The sequence below is a fragment of the Sinocyclocheilus grahami genome, unplaced genomic scaffold (assembly GCF_001515645.1).
Source record: "Sinocyclocheilus grahami isolate Dianchi unplaced genomic scaffold, SAMN03320097.WGS_v1.1 scaffold719.1, whole genome shotgun sequence".
In the NCBI taxonomy this organism is placed as follows: Eukaryota; Metazoa; Chordata; class Actinopteri; order Cypriniformes; family Cyprinidae; genus Sinocyclocheilus; species Sinocyclocheilus grahami.
The window spans coordinates 884,582-901,982 of NW_015505898.1; the positions used below are offsets into that span (position 1 = coordinate 884,582).

Sequence of the window (17,401 nt, forward strand, 5' to 3'; positions counted from 1 at the left end):
TTTTTTTTACTGTACAATTAAAAGCAGCCTTGCTGAGAAGAGACTTATTTTAAAACTTTAGAAAATATATATAATATCTTCTCATTGAAGACATGCGATGCAGTACTAAACAGTCTCTCGTTGTCGGTGCTTGTAATGATTTTTGCGTCTTTCTCCGACAGTTTAAATGCTTCCACACTGCTGACGTGTGTGCTGCATAATAAAGAATGCGCTTCTCTCACTCTGCGGTGGTTGCTATTTGATCGCGTCATATCATTGTTCGGTACAAGTTATTCTGTCTTTTCGATTATTTCGGTTGCCGAACATTTGGTGCATCCCTAACATATGGATGAGGTTTGGATCAGGTTTGTAAAAATGGCATAGAAGGTTTTTTTGCTGTTTAGAGTACAAACATATGGATTTCGTTCCATTATGCCAAAAAAAAAATGTCTGAACAAAGCCTAAGATGAAGTGTGATCCTGTGTATCGGCTGTTTTGTAATATCTGTTGAAATCAGCTGATATTGATACCATTATGATACGATACGATATGATTCCTCTCTGCTGACTTCTTATGCTTCTTAACATAAGAGACTTCTTATCAAAAACCAAAAAAATCCTACTTATCCTAGACTTGGCTGTGTTAGAGTGCTTTTTTAAAAGGTGTACATTACAATATAGTTCTTTGCTGAAGATTCAAGGAAAACATGGAGTTGAATGGGAAGCAAATTTCATCTAGTACAAACATTTGGAACAGCGCCCAAGCAAAATCTAACTGAAATCGTATACATTTTTTGAAAAATCAACCTCAAATTTGAAACACAACTTGATTTTCATGCAGTTTTACAGTAAATTATTTTTTGGAAAATATATATTCATATATAAAAAAAAAGTCATTTTTGACCACCATGCGAAAAACACCAGAGGGTTAAAATAACCATTTTGTAATGTGAAAAATCAGCATGTTTTACAAGTTTGTGAAAATGACTACTTAACAAATAAAAAGTGCTTACTCATTTCTCATCTCATTTAATTTTCTTTTTTTCTTTTTTTTATAATAAATTCACAAGTCTGGCAGCAGTTAAAATTAATCATAATGACACATAATGTAATACACTGAAAGCAAATAACTCAAAACAGTAAACCAATTATTAGAAAAACTAATATTATAAAGCTGATTGAAACAACTCTTTAGTTTATTTTTGCTCCGCTAAAATAGTTGGCAAATGGCAAAAGGTGCAACTTTCTGTTGGTTATTTTTGTTTATGGATGTCGCAATGCTTAGTTCCTGACCTTAAAGTTGCCCTTATTTCTCTGGCAAGCCTGAAATGGGTTGTCTGATGTACCAGACACTTCTTTTGATATTCATAAACCCTATTGCCAGCATGATGCATAAACCATCACATGTATAATGAATTGGGTTATACCTTCGTTCTATACTGGCTGCAAAACATATTCAGCTCATAAATATCTCTGAGAAATAAACAGGTGCCATGCTTGACCAGAGAATGTTTGTACAAAATGAACTGAATTGCCTCTCCCCTCGCTCTCATATGCATCTTTTTTTAGTCAGTACTGGTAAACTCTGTGTCATTCGACGGCACAAATTTAAAATGTGTATGTGTGTGAGCACAGGGTCAGAGAGGCTATGATTCTGTCCTCGGAGTATGCGTGTTTCCTGTTGTCCATTTATAATTTCACCCTGTCTCCATCCAATTTGTGATCAAAAGCATGCTTATGCATTACCATCTAGACGAGTCATATTATTAGATGACTTGTAACAACAGCCACATCTCCACCTCGGCGTGCAAACACACAAATGCCACAGCGTGTTTGAATTGTTCAGCGGCACAGAGCGAGATTTGATTAGAAGAGCTGATGAGGTGTCGTGTAACAGCAGTTTGGTAGCACTGATGTGATAGCTTTTCTGAAATAAAGTGGAAGTGAATTGAACCTTCATTATCTATGTCATTACCCGCTCAAACCTCCCCAGGCTCATGCGTGCATTGCAATATCAGAAGTCAAGCTGCTGTGACAAAATCTCTCTCTCTCTCACACACACACTCACACACACACACGTTTGCATGCTTCAACTTGGGGATGGACTTAATGGTTATTATAAAATGTATTCTGAATGCTGATGGGTCAGTATTTAAACTGTGCAACCATTGTAAACACCCATAAAGGCCAATTGTAATTCTGGCCAATAAGCCAATTTTCATATATACATTTTTAAAATGGTTTTCTGTTTTGTCTAAATAAATGAAAAATGAAACGCTAAAAACTAAATTAAGTCATTTTAAATTATTAAATTTGGGCATGACTACATGATAATGTACAGTATGAACAGTGAATATTCGTTTTGAGATTTGGTTAAGATTACATTTAACACTGTTATTAAAATAATAGCGTTTAAAAAAAAATCCTAAGTGTCTGTTAAAGTCATTGAAATAAAAAAATAAGAGAAAGTAGCAAAATCACCATGTACTATTAAATATCCAATGACGACTGATACTGATAATTAAACAAACAAACAAACAAAATAATAATACTGAAATATTGTTCAGTCAAAATATCATTGATTTAATTTGCTTGGTAAAATAATGTTGAAATTCAATTTTATATCCTTACATTTTATTATATAACTTAGTAATCACAGTTGTTATTGTTAACTAAAAGTTAAGCTAATTAAAATAATTTTTGGTAATTGAAATAAAGTAAAAATATTAGATGAAAAACTTAAACTTAAAAGCTAAGCCTAAAAAAAAAAGATACGTGTTGCCTTTAGAACAAACTGAAGTAAGTTGAAGTTGAGATACTAAAATAACTAAACTGAACCTGAAAAAAAAAAAAAAAGATAAATAGGAAAAAAAACTAAATGATGAAATCACAACAAAATGATTAACACTTAAAATGGATGAAAATACAAAAATAACTAATAAATACTACTAGTACATGAATAATACCTTTAGTGGCTAGATTAACAACATAGCACAGCCTTTTGTAGCATGCTGCTTGAATCAGAATGTTTGCAATCTCTAACACACATGCACACTCATTTAATTATTATTCTCTGTGGCAACAATCATCCAGTACATACAGAAAAGGAAAGAAAGGCTTTTGAGACCTGATAATAATCTGTGTGCTATTTTAAGACGCAACTCCTACCGTGAAGAGTGGGGGGGCTTGGTGGTGTGGGCTGCTGATGTCACTACTGTTGCTGGGCAACTGGTGTGCTTCCAGTTGGGAGTAAGTGGCAATGACTGCTGGCTGTACTAATGATCTTAACGTGACCCTGAGCGTCGGCACCCGTCTTTGAGCTGGCCGTCGTGTGCGCTTGAACCCTGTCACAGTCTGTCAGTTTTTGACTCTGGTAAACTTTATCAGTCTGCTAAATCAACGTCAGTGACGTCAAGTGGCTGGCAATAACTTTGAAAAACAGGTGAGGGTAGAACATGAACTTCAGAAGGAATAAATTAGCAGTTTCCACCAGAATTGAACTAACTGGGTTAAGCACACCTACTCGTTCCTCTTCATTGATTTAGTGTTAAAGTTTTTTTGCACCCAAAACTCGTAGTTGTAGTTTTCCATCTTTTCTCTGACCCTTACAATTAAACATGTTGTATTTTACCAGTACTGCAAAAAAATAAAAATAAAAAATAGTGACTTAAAATGATGGTGTGTTTGTAACAGAAAGCTATTGAATGGCTTCAGAAGATGTGAAGTATAGTGTACAAGTCTCATCAACCACTTGTGATGGGCTGTGCCTGCAGTCGCCCCCTAAAACGTATTAGTGTACTAATATAATCCACATGAAAACAAGTAAATTAATTTGAATGCGGCCATGAAAATTTTGAATTTATCAGTGTGATATCAGCCAATTTATTCTTTCTAATTTTTTTTTAGACTTAAAAAATTCATTACAACACATGCAAGTGCAGAAAACAATCCTTTAACAACTGGACCACTATTAATATGTGACAAAGTAAACATGCTAGATGTCCAGACAGATGTTTTTACCATTGCGCCTCATGTCTTTTGTCACGGCAATCTAAAAATGCGGCACTGAAGTTAAAATAAGTACAGCTTTTAACTTACGTGTCTCTGGGCTTTGTGTAATTTGTCAATGCACTGCCCTATATCTTGCATTTTTAAACCCAAAAATGCTGTGTGAACTGCCCCTAATGGCATACTCTCCGAGTACACTGTTAAAAATAAAGGTGCTTCACGATGCCATAGAAGAACCTTTTTGTCTAAATGGTTCCATAAAGAACCTTTAACATCTGAAGAACCTTTCTGTTTCACAAAAGGTTATTTGGGACGAAGCTGAGAAGAGACTTATTTTAAAACTTTAGAAAATATATATAATATCTTCTCATTGAAGACATGCGATGCAGTACTAAACAGTCTCTCGTTGTCGGTGCTTGTAATGATTTTTGCGTCTTTCTCCGACAGTTTAAATGCTTCCACACTGCTGACGTGTGTGCTGCATAATAAAGAATGCGCTTCTCTCACTCTGCGGTGGTTGCTATTTGATCGCGTCATATCATTGTTCGGTACAAGTTATTCTGTCTTTTCGCTTATTTCGGTTGCCGAACATTTGGTGCATCCCTAACATATGGATGAGGTTTGGATCAGGTTTGTAAAAATGGCATAGAAGGTTTTTTTGCTGTTTAGAGTACAAACATATGGATTTCGTTCCATTATGCCAAAAAAAAAAATGTCTGAACAAAGCCTAAGATGAAGTGTGATCCTGTGTATCGGCTGTTTTGTAATATCTGTTGAAATCAGCTGATATTGATACCATTATGATACGATACGATATGATTCCTCTCTGCTGACTTCTTATGCTTCTTAACATAAGAGACTTCTTATCAAAAACCAAAAAAATCCTACTTATCCTAGACTTGGCTGTGTTAGAGTGCTTTTTTAAAAGGTGTACATTACAATATAGTTCTTTGCTGAAGATTCAAGGAAAACATGGAGTTGAATGGGAAGCAAATTTCATCTAGTACAAACATTTGGAACAGCGCCCAAGCAAAATCTAACTGAAATCGTATACATTTTTTGAAAAATCAACCTCAAATTTGAAACACAACTTGATTTTCATGCAGTTTTACAGTAAATTATTTTTTGGAAAATATATATTCATATATAAAAAAAAAGTCATTTTTTAAAGGCCAATTGTAATTCTGGCCAATAAGCCAATTTTCATATATACATTTTTAAAATGGTTTTCTGTTTTGTCTAAATAAATGAAAAATGAAACGCTAAAAACTAAATTAAGTCATTTTAAATTATTAAATTTGGGCATGACTACATGAGAATGTACAGTATGAACAGTGAATATTCGTTTTGAGATTTGGTTAAGATTACATTTAACACTGTTATTAAAATAATAGCGTTTAAAAAAAAAACCTAAGTGTCTGTTAAAGTCATTGAAATAAAAAAATAAGAGAAAGTAGCAAAATCACCATGTACTATTAAATATCCAATGACGACTGATACTGATAATTAAACAAACAAACAAACAAAATAATAATACTGAAATATTGTTCAGTCAAAATATCATTGATTTAATTTGCTTGGTAAAATAATGTTGAAATTCAATTTTATATCCTTACATTTTATTATATAACTTAGTAATCACAGTTGTTATTGTTAACTAAAAGTTAAGCTAATTAAAATAATTTTTGGTAATTGAAATAAAGTAAAAATATTAGATGAAAAACTTAAACTTAAAAGCTAAGCCTAAAAAAAAAAGATACGTGTTGCCTTTAGAACAAACTGAAGTAAGTTGAAGTTGAGATACTAAAATAACTAAACTGAACCTGAAAAAAAAAAAAAAAGAAAAATAGGAAAAAAAACTAAATGATGAAATCACAACAAAATGATTAACACTTAAAATGGATGAAAATACAAAAATAACTAATAAATACTACTAGTACATGAATAATACCTTTAGTGGCTAGATTAACAACATAGCACAGCCTTTTGTAGCATGCTGCTTGAATCAGAATGTTTGCAATCTCTAACACACATGCACACTCATTTAATTATTATTCTCTGTGGCAACAATCATCCAGTACATACAGAAAAGGAAAGAAAGGCTTTTGAGACCTGATAATAATCTGTGTGCTATTTTAAGACGCAACTCCTACCGTGAAGAGTGGGGGGGCTTGGTGGTGTGGGCTGCTGATGTCACTACTGTTGCTGGGCAACTGGTGTGCTTCCAGTTGGGAGTAAGTGGCAATGACTGCTGGCTGTACTAATGATCTTAACGTGACCCTGAGCGTCGGCACCCGTCTTTGAGCTGGCCGTCGTGTGCGCTTGAACCCTGTCACAGTCTGTCAGTTTTTGACTCTGGTAAACTTTATCAGTCTGCTAAATCAACGTCAGTGACGTCAAGTGGCTGGCAATAACTTTGAAAAACAGGTGAGGGTAGAACATGAACTTCAGAAGGAATAAATTAGCAGTTTCCACCAGAATTGAACTAACTGGGTTAAGCACACCTACTCGTTCCTCTTCATTGATTTAGTGTTAAAGTTTTTTTGCACCCAAAACTCGTAGTTGTAGTTTTCCATCTTTTCTCTGACCCTTACAATTAAACATGTTGTATTTTACCAGTACTGCAAAAAAATAAAAATAAAAAATAGTGACTTAAAATGATGGTGTGTTTGTAACAGAAAGCTATTGAATGGCTTCAGAAGATGTGAAGTATAGTGTACAAGTCTCATCAACCACTTGTGATGGGCTGTGCCTGCAGTCGCCCCCTAAAACGTATTAGTGTACTAATATAATCCACATGAAAACAAGTAAATTAATTTGAATGCGGCCATGAAAATTTTGAATTTATCAGTGTGATATCAGCCAATTTATTCTTTCTAATTTTTTTTTAGACTTAAAAAATTCATTACAACACATGCAAGTGCAGAAAACAATCCTTTAACAACTGGACCACTATTAATATGTGACAAAGTAAACATGCTAGATGTCCAGACAGATGTTTTTACCATTGCGCCTCATGTCTTTTGTCACGGCAATCTAAAAATGCGGCACTGAAGTTAAAATAAGTACAGCTTTTAACTTACGTGTCTCTGGGCTTTGTGTAATTTGTCAATGCACTGCCCTATATCTTGCATTTTTAAACCCAAAAATGCTGTGTGAACTGCCCCTAATGGCATACTCTCCGAGTACACTGTTAAAAATAAAGGTGCTTCACGATGCCATAGAAGAACCTTTTTGTCTAAATGGTTCCATAAAGAACCTTTAACATCTGAAGAACCTTTCTGTTTCACAAAAGGTTATTTGGGACGAAAAAAGGTTCTTCAGATTACAAAAATTTAAGAAAAAGTTTTAAGAATACTTTGAATTTGGACATAAATACAGTTTTTCACCACCTTTTTGCCTAAATAGCAGAGTAGTAGGTATCTTGAGATGCAGCCTAGCTTTTAAAGTGATTTAGCATGTTTAGACACACGAAAGGTCCAGTCCCCGTGCATTATAATTGCATGGAAATGAATGACCTGCACATTCTTTAGAATTTCAAGAAAGTCATACGAGTTTGGAACAACATGGTGTAAATAAATGACCTAAATGCTAATCCGTGAATATTCAGACACACTTCCCGCTCTCTGTGTGTGCGTCTACACGCTGTGTGTCACCTGTGAAAATATCGTTTGAGTTTTCTGCATTACTCGCATATGGCAGCAGCAGACAGACTCGTGGTGCCACACGCTGCGATGCCAACAGTTTTCTGTCTCACTCTCCATCTCTCTCTCTTTTTACCAGTTACTCTCGCTCTCTCTCTCTCTTCTTGCTGTTCACAGCTCTCCTGTAGCATCTGGCTCCGAGACGGATGACGAACAAGTCTGTGTTCTATTTGTGAACGCTTTGCTCTGTCATGCTGTCGTCTACCGATTGTGAAGAATTTTTCACTTTTGATGATGATGTTTATTTATAAGCCAGTCATGTAATTTATGCAAGCACACAAACGCAGGCGTGAGTGCTGGGTCAGTGCAGCGTTGTACAGTACATACTTGCACAACATGCATTGTTGCGGCAGTAACAGATCTCTTAGTACACAAGGGGATTGGTAGAGTTTCCTTGAAATGTCTGTCATTAAACCTACCTATAAATATGTTGAACTAACCTTAAGGTCATGATGAAACAGATTCTATCTTGGGATCTACATCCAAGGAAACTGATTATCTAAACGAAGAAATAAACGTAATGTGGGGACTTGGTTCAGTCCACCAGAGGCAGATCTGAATGAAATCTTGCAGTTGATTGTAAGAAAGGCACAGGGTTTAAACAGACTAAATGATTGGATAAGTCCTGCATACGTCACCAGAGAGAAGTTTGCTGTTTCACCGGAAGATGAAGTTATGACATTTTGATCATTAATTCAACATTCCAATGTAAAAAGAATGAAATATGTGAATGGATTAATTGTTCCATCACAATTTGAAACACAACTTGATTTTCATGCAGTTTTACAGTAAATTATTTTTTGGAAAATATATATTCATATATAAAAAAAAAAGTCATTTTTGACCACCATGCGAAAAACACCAGAGGGTTAAAATAACCATTTTGTAATGTGAAAAATCAGCATGTTTTACAAGTTTGTGAAAATGACTACTTAACAAATAAAAAGTGCTTACTCATTTCTCATCTCATTTAATTTTCTTTTTTTCTTTTTTTTATAATAAATTCACAAGTCTGGCAGCAGTTAAAATTAATCATAATGACACATAATGTAATACACTGAAAGCAAATAACTCAAAACAGTAAACCAATTATTAGAAAAACTAATATTATAAAGCTGATTGAAACAACTCTTTAGTTTATTTTTGCTCCGCTAAAATAGTTGGCAAATGGCAAAAGGTGCAACTTTCTGTTGGTTATTTTTGTTTATGGATGTCGCAATGCTTAGTTCCTGACCTTAAAGTTGCCCTTATTTCTCTGGCAAGCCTGAAATGGGTTGTCTGATGTACCAGACACTTCTTTTGATATTCATAAACCCTATTGCCAGCATGATGCATAAACCATCACATGTATAATGAATTGGGTTATACCTTCGTTCTATACTGGCTGCAAAACATATTCAGCTCATAAATATCTCTGAGAAATAAACAGGTGCCATGCTTGACCAGAGAATGTTTGTACAAAATGAACTGAATTGCCTCTCCCCTCGCTCTCATATGCATCTTTTTTTAGTCAGTACTGGTAAACTCTGTGTCATTCGACGGCACAAATTTAAAATGTGTATGTGTGTGAGCACAGGGTCAGAGAGGCTATGATTCTGTCCTCGGAGTATGCGTGTTTCCTGTTGTCCATTTATAATTTCACCCTGTCTCCATCCAATTTGTGATCAAAAGCATGCTTATGCATTACCATCTAGACGAGTCATATTATTAGATGACTTGTAACAACAGCCACATCTCCACCTCGGCGTGCAAACACACAAATGCCACAGCGTGTTTGAATTGTTCAGCGGCACAGAGCGAGATTTGATTAGAAGAGCTGATGAGGTGTCGTGTAACAGCAGTTTGGTAGCACTGATGTGATAGCTTTTCTGAAATAAAGTGGAAGTGATTTGAACCTTCATTATCTATGTCATTACCCGCTCAAACCTCCCCAGGCTCATGCGTGCATTGCAATATCAGAAGTCAAGCTGCTGTGACAAAATCTCTCTCTCTCTCACACACACACTCACACACACACACGTTTGCATGCTTCAACTTGGGGATGGACTTAATGGTTATTATAAAATGTATTCTGAATGCTGATGGGTCAGTATTTAAACTGTGCAACCATTGTAAACACCCATAAAGGCCAATTGTAATTCTGGCCAATAAGCCAATTTTCATATATACATTTTTAAAATGGTTTTCTGTTTTGTCTAAATAAATGAAAAATGAAACGCTAAAAACTAAATTAAGTCATTTTAAATTATTAAATTTGGGCATGACTACATGAGAATGTACAGTATGAACAGTGAATATTCGTTTTGAGATTTGGTTAAGATTACATTTAACACTGTTATTAAAATAATAGCGTTTAAAAAAAAATCCTAAGTGTCTGTTAAAGTCATTGAAATAAAAAAATAAGAGAAAGTAGCAAAATCACCATGTACTATTAAATATCCAATGACGACTGATACTGATAATTAAACAAACAAACAAACAAAATAATAATACTGAAATATTGTTCAGTCAAAATATCATTGATTTAATTTGCTTGGTAAAATAATGTTGAAATTCAATTTTATATCCTTACATTTTATTATATAACTTAGTAATCACAGTTGTTATTGTTAACTAAAAGTTAAGCTAATTAAAATAATTTTTGGTAATTGAAATAAAGTAAAAATATTAGATGAAAAACTTAAACTTAAAAGCTAAGCCTAAAAAAAAAAGATACGTGTTGCCTTTAGAACAAACTGAAGTAAGTTGAAGTTGAGATACTAAAATAACTAAACTGAACCTGAAAAAAAAAAAAAAAGATAAATAGGAAAAAAAACTAAATGATGAAATCACAACAAAATGATTAACACTTAAAATGGATGAAAATACAAAAATAACTAATAAATACTACTAGTACATGAATAATACCTTTAGTGGCTAGATTAACAACATAGCACAGCCTTTTGTAGCATGCTGCTTGAATCAGAATGTTTGCAATCTCTAACACACATGCACACTCATTTAATTATTATTCTCTGTGGCAACAATCATCCAGTACATACAGAAAAGGAAAGAAAGGCTTTTGAGACCTGATAATAATCTGTGTGCTATTTTAAGACGCAACTCCTACCGTGAAGAGTGGGGGGGCTTGGTGGTGTGGGCTGCTGATGTCACTACTGTTGCTGGGCAACTGGTGTGCTTCCAGTTGGGAGTAAGTGGCAATGACTGCTGGCTGTACTAATGATCTTAACGTGACCCTGAGCGTCGGCACCCGTCTTTGAGCTGGCCGTCGTGTGCGCTTGAACCCTGTCACAGTCTGTCAGTTTTTGACTCTGGTAAACTTTATCAGTCTGCTAAATCAACGTCAGTGACGTCAAGTGGCTGGCAATAACATTGAAAAACAGGTGAGGGTAGAACATGAACTTCAGAAGGAATAAATTAGCAGTTTCCACCAAAATTGAACTAACTGGGTTAAGCACACCTACTCGTTCCTCTTCATTGATTTAGTGTTAAAGTTTTTTTGCACCCAAAACTCGTAGTTGTAGTTTTCCATCTTTTCTCTGACCCTTACAATTAAACATGTTGTATTTTACCAGTACTGCAAAAATAAATAAATAAATAAATAGTGACTTAAAATGATGGTGTGTTTGTAACAGAAAGCTATTGAATGGCTTCAGAAGATGTGAAGTATAGTGTACAAGTCTCATCAACCACTTGTGATGGGCTGTGCCTGCAGTCGCCCCCTAAAACGTATTAGTGTACTAATATAATCCACATGAAAACAAGTAAATTAATTTGAATGCGGCCATGAAAATTTTGAATTTATCAGTGTGATATCAGCCAATTTATTCTTTCTAATTTTTTTTTAGACTTAAAAAATTCATTACAACACATGCAAGTGCAGAAAAACAATCCTTTAACAACTGGACCACTATTAATATGTGACAAAGTAAACATGCTAGATGTCCAGACAGATGTTTTTACCATTGCGCCTCATGTCTTTTGTCACGGCAATCTAAAAATGCGGCACTGAAGTTAAAATAAGTACAGCTTTTAACTTACGTGTCTCTGGGCTTTGTGTAATTTGTCAATGCACTGCCCTATATCTTGCATTTTTAAACCCAAAAATGCTGTGTGAACTGCCCCTAATGGCATACTCTCCGAGTACACTGTTAAAAATAAAGGTGCTTCACGATGCCATAGAATAACCTTTTTGTCTAAATGGTTCCATAAAGAACCTTTAACATCTGAAGAACCTTTCTGTTTCACAAAAGGTTATTTGGGACGAAAAAAGGTTCTTCAGATTATAAAAATTTAAGAAAAAGTTTTAAGAATACTTTGAATTTGGACATAAATACAGTTTTTCACCACCTTTTTGCCTAAATAGCAGAGTAGTAGGTATCTTGAGATGCAGCCTAGCTTTTAAAGTGATTTAGCATGTTTAGACACACGAAAGGTCCAGTCCCCGTGCATTATAATTGCATGGAAATGAATGACCTGCACATTCTTTAGAATTTCAAGAAAGTCATACGAGTTTGGAACAACATGGTGTAAATAAATGACCTAAATGCTAATCCGTGAATATTCAGACACACTTCCCGCTCTCTGTGTGTGCGTCTACACGCTGTGTGTCACCTGTGAAAATATCGTTTGAGTTTTCTGCATTACTCGCATATGGCAGCAGCAGACAGACTCGTGGTGCCACACGCTGCGATGCCAACAGTTTTCTGTCTCACTCTCCATCTCTCTCTCTTTTTACCAGTTACTCTCGCTCTCTCTCTCTCTTCTTGCTGTTCACAGCTCTCCTGTAGCATCTGGCTCAGAGACGGATGACGAACAAGTCTGTGTTCTATTTGTGAACGCTTTGCTCTGTCATGCTGTCGTCTACCGATTGTGAAGAATTTTTCACTTTTGATGATGATGTTTATTTATAAGCCAGTCATGTAATTTATGCAAGCACACAAACGCAGGTGTGAATGCTGGGTCAATGCAGTGTTTTACAGTACATACTTAATATGCGCTGTTGCATTGTTGTAATGTAAAACACCTTAGTACTAAATGGGGGTGGTTGAGTTTTCTTGAAACGTCTGTCATTAAACTGGATGTTATATGAGATGACTAGCTATAAATATGTTAAACTAACCATCGGGTTGCGATGTAACAGCTTCTGTCTTGGGACCTACATCTGAGGAAACAAATGTGTAAAAAAAAAAGAGAGAAATAAACAGGGATGTGGCTCAATCCATAAATTGCTGATTGGATAAATTAGGCAAATCTGAATACAGTCTCGCAGTGGATTGTGAGAAAGGGGTGGGGTTTAAGAAAGCTAAATGATTGGATAAGTCCTGCATACATCACCAGAGAGAAGTTAGCTGTTTCACCGGAAGATCAAGTTATGACAGTTTGATCATTAATTTAACATTATGATGTAAAAAGAACTGAACATTCAAATAGATTAATATTTTTTTAAATAATTTTTTTACAAAAATATTTGTTAATTTCTAATTCATGCTCTATTCAATTTCCATTTTTCATTTAATATTTTCTATTTTACTGATTTAATATTTCTATTTACTTTATTTCAGTTTTAGTCATTTTAGTACTTCGACTTATTACTCGTTTCGGTTAGTTGCCAAGGAAACATTTCCATTTTTCAATTAGATACTTATTTGCATATTCTGTGTTATTAGTTTTTCATGTAATGTTTAGATTTTAGATCATCATTTTTAAATAATTTTTTTACAAAAATATTTGTTAATTTCTAATTCATGCTCTATTCAATTTCCATTTTTCATTTAATATTTTCTATTTTACTGATTTAATATTTCTATTTATTTTATTTCAGTTTTAGTCATTTTAGTACTTCGACTTATTACTCGTTTCGGTTAGTTGCCAAGGAAACATTTCCATTTTTCAATTAGATACTTATTTGCATATTCTGTGTTATTAGTTTTTCATGTAATGTTTAGATTTTAGATCATCATTTTCTATCCTCTCTATGACCCTTTGAAATAACCAGGTTACTGCACCTTTAAGATTGCTATAGGTTAAAGGGTTAGTTCACCCAAAAATGAAAAATTAGCCCACAAATTACTCACCCTCAAGTCATTCTAGTTGTATATGACTTTCTTCTTTCAGACGAATCCAGTCGGAGTTATATTAAAAATGGTCTTTGATCTTTCAAGCTGTTTTATGGCACTCAGCGGGTGTTGCATGCATCAGTCCAAAAGAAGTTAAATAAAAAGCACCCATCCATTAAAAAAAAGTGTCTCACACGGCTCTCACACTCATACTTCATCCGCCCGGAACTGCTTCCGTGTAGGACTGTTGGCACAAGCTACATTACAGTGATTATTAGGTTTTGAATATGGATATTTTTCTTACAAAAACGCATCGATTCGCTACAGGAGGCCTTTGTTCACCCCCCGGAGCCATGTGAGACACTTGTTGACACATTTTTTTTAATGGATGGGTGCTTTTTATTTAACTTCTTTTGGACTGATGCATGCAACACCCGCTGAGTGCCATAAAACAGCTTGAAAGATCAAAGACCATTTTTAATATAACTCCAACTGGATTCGTCTGAAAGAAGAAAGTCATATACGCCTAGGATGACTTGAGGGTGAGTAATTTGTGGGCTAATTTTCATTTTTGGGTGAACTAACCTTTTAATGGCCTCTTTTCTGATTGGTAAACCTCTTTGCATGTGAAATGAGTAGCTAGACCCCATCAAAGTTGCTGAATAATAAATACTAATTGATATGCAAATATAGGCGATCATATGTTAATTAGCTTATGTTTGTGACTTAACATAAGTCATGACCTGCTTATGCAGCTCTCATCACTATGGTTTCTCTGTGTTGTAGAAAGTGGCTCTTCCATCACTGCGTCTTGTGTTGGTCTGGGCTGCTCACTCACTCCCCCTGCTGGTACAGCTGGCAAAGCCGTGCCCGGATACAACGGTGAGATTCCTCCTCTACATTGGCAGGCTTGGTGTGGCACATGTGCACGACTCATCATTTGTTTATTACAAACTATTTCTTATTATGTATTAGAGTTCCTTTTGATTGACAATTTTTAGCTGGATAGTTCAATAAATGACTGAAGTAATTAAACGCTCTTTATCTTTGTCTCATAGTGACAGTGATTGATGATGAAATGCAACAGGTGAAACCAAGGACTCTTGGAAATATTGTGGTAAAGTGAGTTATTTGAATCCTTTCCTCTTTTTTTATTGATAGAGACAGTAGGAAGGGGGCAGAAAGTTATGAGGAATGGAGAACGTTAATAGGATCAGGCTAGATATGAACCCGCATACCCTGCATAAATAGTTCAGTGTATTTGCCCACTGCTCTGACATACTCTCTTTTAGGGCTGAGCGATAAATATGTCATGATGCATCAAGATATCCTAACTGGAACATGATTGTTACTGCTTAAAACTATTTGTGAAAAAAAGTGAACATAAAATGAAAATTGACCCCATTTACTTTCCTAATGCACAATTCATGATCACATCGAAATGTAACAAGTTACACCCCTTGACAATACCAAACTCTTGCTTTCAACCACCTGCCATATAGAGAGCACGTTTCACAGTCCAGTCAGTTTCAGATGGATACATCCAGTCCCATCTCACATTTTTTTAAAGATCCCCTTTTCCTCAGAAATGCATTGCACAAGCACAGTAAAATACAGAGTAAAAAGTCATTTTAATATATAATTGATTATACTAATGTAACAAGAAATGACTGACTGACTTCTGCAGAACACACAAAAAAGTATTTTGAAGTACATTGGTGAACAAACAGTTTGGTTACCTGTTGACTTCTGTTGTATGGAGAGAGAAAAAACACAGACATTTCTCAAAATGTTATGCAGATGAAAGTAAGACAAGCAAGTTTGGAACAACTTGAGGGTCAGTAAATAATGACAGAATTGTCATTTCTGAGTGAAATACTCATTTAATATTCCGTTCTACAATCCTAAAAAATTCCTAAAAATGTTTCCGTCCAAGAAAGGTTTCCCCCCCCCCCTTTTTTTAGTTTTTTGTTCCTCTGAATATTGTCACTTACGTTCATACTTAAAAGTAGGGATGCACCGATACCACTTTTTCCAGTACTCGCCCGATACCAATACTCTTATTTTTGGTACTTGCCGATACCGAGTACCGACACCAATATTTTGTTCGTTGCGTTTGTAAATTTTTTAAATATTGGGTACAGAGACCAAAAGAGTATGTATAATGTTAGTTGGTTAACTTCATTTATCAAATAGATACAGTCAAACGTCTCTGAACAATTTAATAATGCAGGGAACCACTCGCTATAAATCTCTATAAATAAAACTGTGACATTTTCATAAATAGAAGTTGCGGTTTTTCATCTGAAACGTGCAGCGATTTATTTTCCAAAGCCACTCATATAATGCAGAAACACTCATGAAGCAAGCAAAACACGCGTGCACGTATTTGTAATGGTGCCGAATCAGAGGAACAAGTACAGTACAGCCTAGCGCATTTCACACAGGCTGTTAGTTTCACTTTCGCCAGAAAGTCGTGTATGCTTAATGGTGAAAATAAATGACGTTTATAGTGAATGCCCCTATAAATTGTCTTATTTTTACGATTTAGTTTTAATCCAAATGATGCGTGCTAAGTGAGCGAACATCAATAAAGATCACACAACAGAAGTGCGCGCTCTCTCTCTCTCTCTACCATTAAGTAACATGTGCATTGTTTCACTTACATCTTTTTGACATATCTGACCGAACTACAAACTTTCCAGTGATGTCTGTGAGAAAGGGATATTCACTCGACAAGCTTGCGCATCTGCGCCGCCGCACGCTCAATCCACTCAGCGTTATTTGCTTACCAGCTGGCGCAAATCAGCTATACAGGCATTAATACTGAATGTTTTATATTCATTGCGTACATATACTTCGTAGACATCTTTAATCTCTAATAACCCCATTTTGCTGTCTGTTGTCGGCATTTCTTTGTCTGAATATGGCACTTGTCACATGCTGTGTGGTATCGGTGTTTGGTATCGGGTATAGCTCAGTATCGGGCCCGATACCGGTGCATCCCTACTTAAAAGCATTCTCTGACCCTGAAAGGTTGAAAACATCCTGTTCTTTGATGGTTCAAAGAAGAGCAAGGTCACATCTTAAATGTTTTTTTCTCTAAAAGCGTCTCTTTTTCTTCTCTCATCAGGCTTCCTTTGCCTCCGGGGGCAGCTCTCAGTCTCTGGCAGAATCAGATGCTGTTTAAGGAGCTGTACTTCACTAAGTTCCCTGTAAGAGTTGAGCTACATTCACCATGTGCTCTACAATTACATACACTACCAATCTTACTTAGTCCAAACTTTTGCCCAGTAATGTTTTTGAAAAAAGTCTCTCATGCTCACCAAAGCTGTATTTATTTGATGAAATAATACATTAAAATAGTAATATTGTGAAATATTACTACAGTTTAAAAGAAGATCTTTTCTATTTTCATGTATTTTAAAATGTAGTTTATTCCTACAGTGGCAAAGTTGAATTTTCAGTGTTACATGATCTGTCAGAAATCCTTCTAATATGCTGATTTGCTGCTCAGGAAACATTTCTTCTTATCAATGTTGAAAGCAGTTGTGCTTCCTTTTGTGGAAACTAAAGTAAACTCAAGTTTGTAATAATAAAAAAAAATAATAATAATAATACTTTTATACAGCAAGGACATTAAATTGATCAA

General features: G+C 35.1%; 1 protein-coding gene across 1 annotated transcript in view; it reads left to right on the forward strand.

Annotated features, from left to right (window-relative positions):
- LOC107560301 (acyl-CoA synthetase short-chain family member 3, mitochondrial-like) overlaps nt 1-16,964 on the forward strand; it is a gene marked incomplete at its 3' end in the record, with an annotated part of 38,228 nt that extends 21,264 nt beyond the window's left edge. Inside the window, exons 10-12 of the mRNA XM_016244440.1 lie at nt 14,536-14,631; nt 14,808-14,871; nt 16,883-16,964. Coding sequence (XP_016099926.1) covers nt 14,536-14,631; nt 14,808-14,871; nt 16,883-16,964 — 242 coding nt within the window. The remainder of the gene's footprint in view (nt 1-14,535; nt 14,632-14,807; nt 14,872-16,882) is intronic.
- Nucleotides 16,965-17,401: the final 437 nt, after the last annotated feature.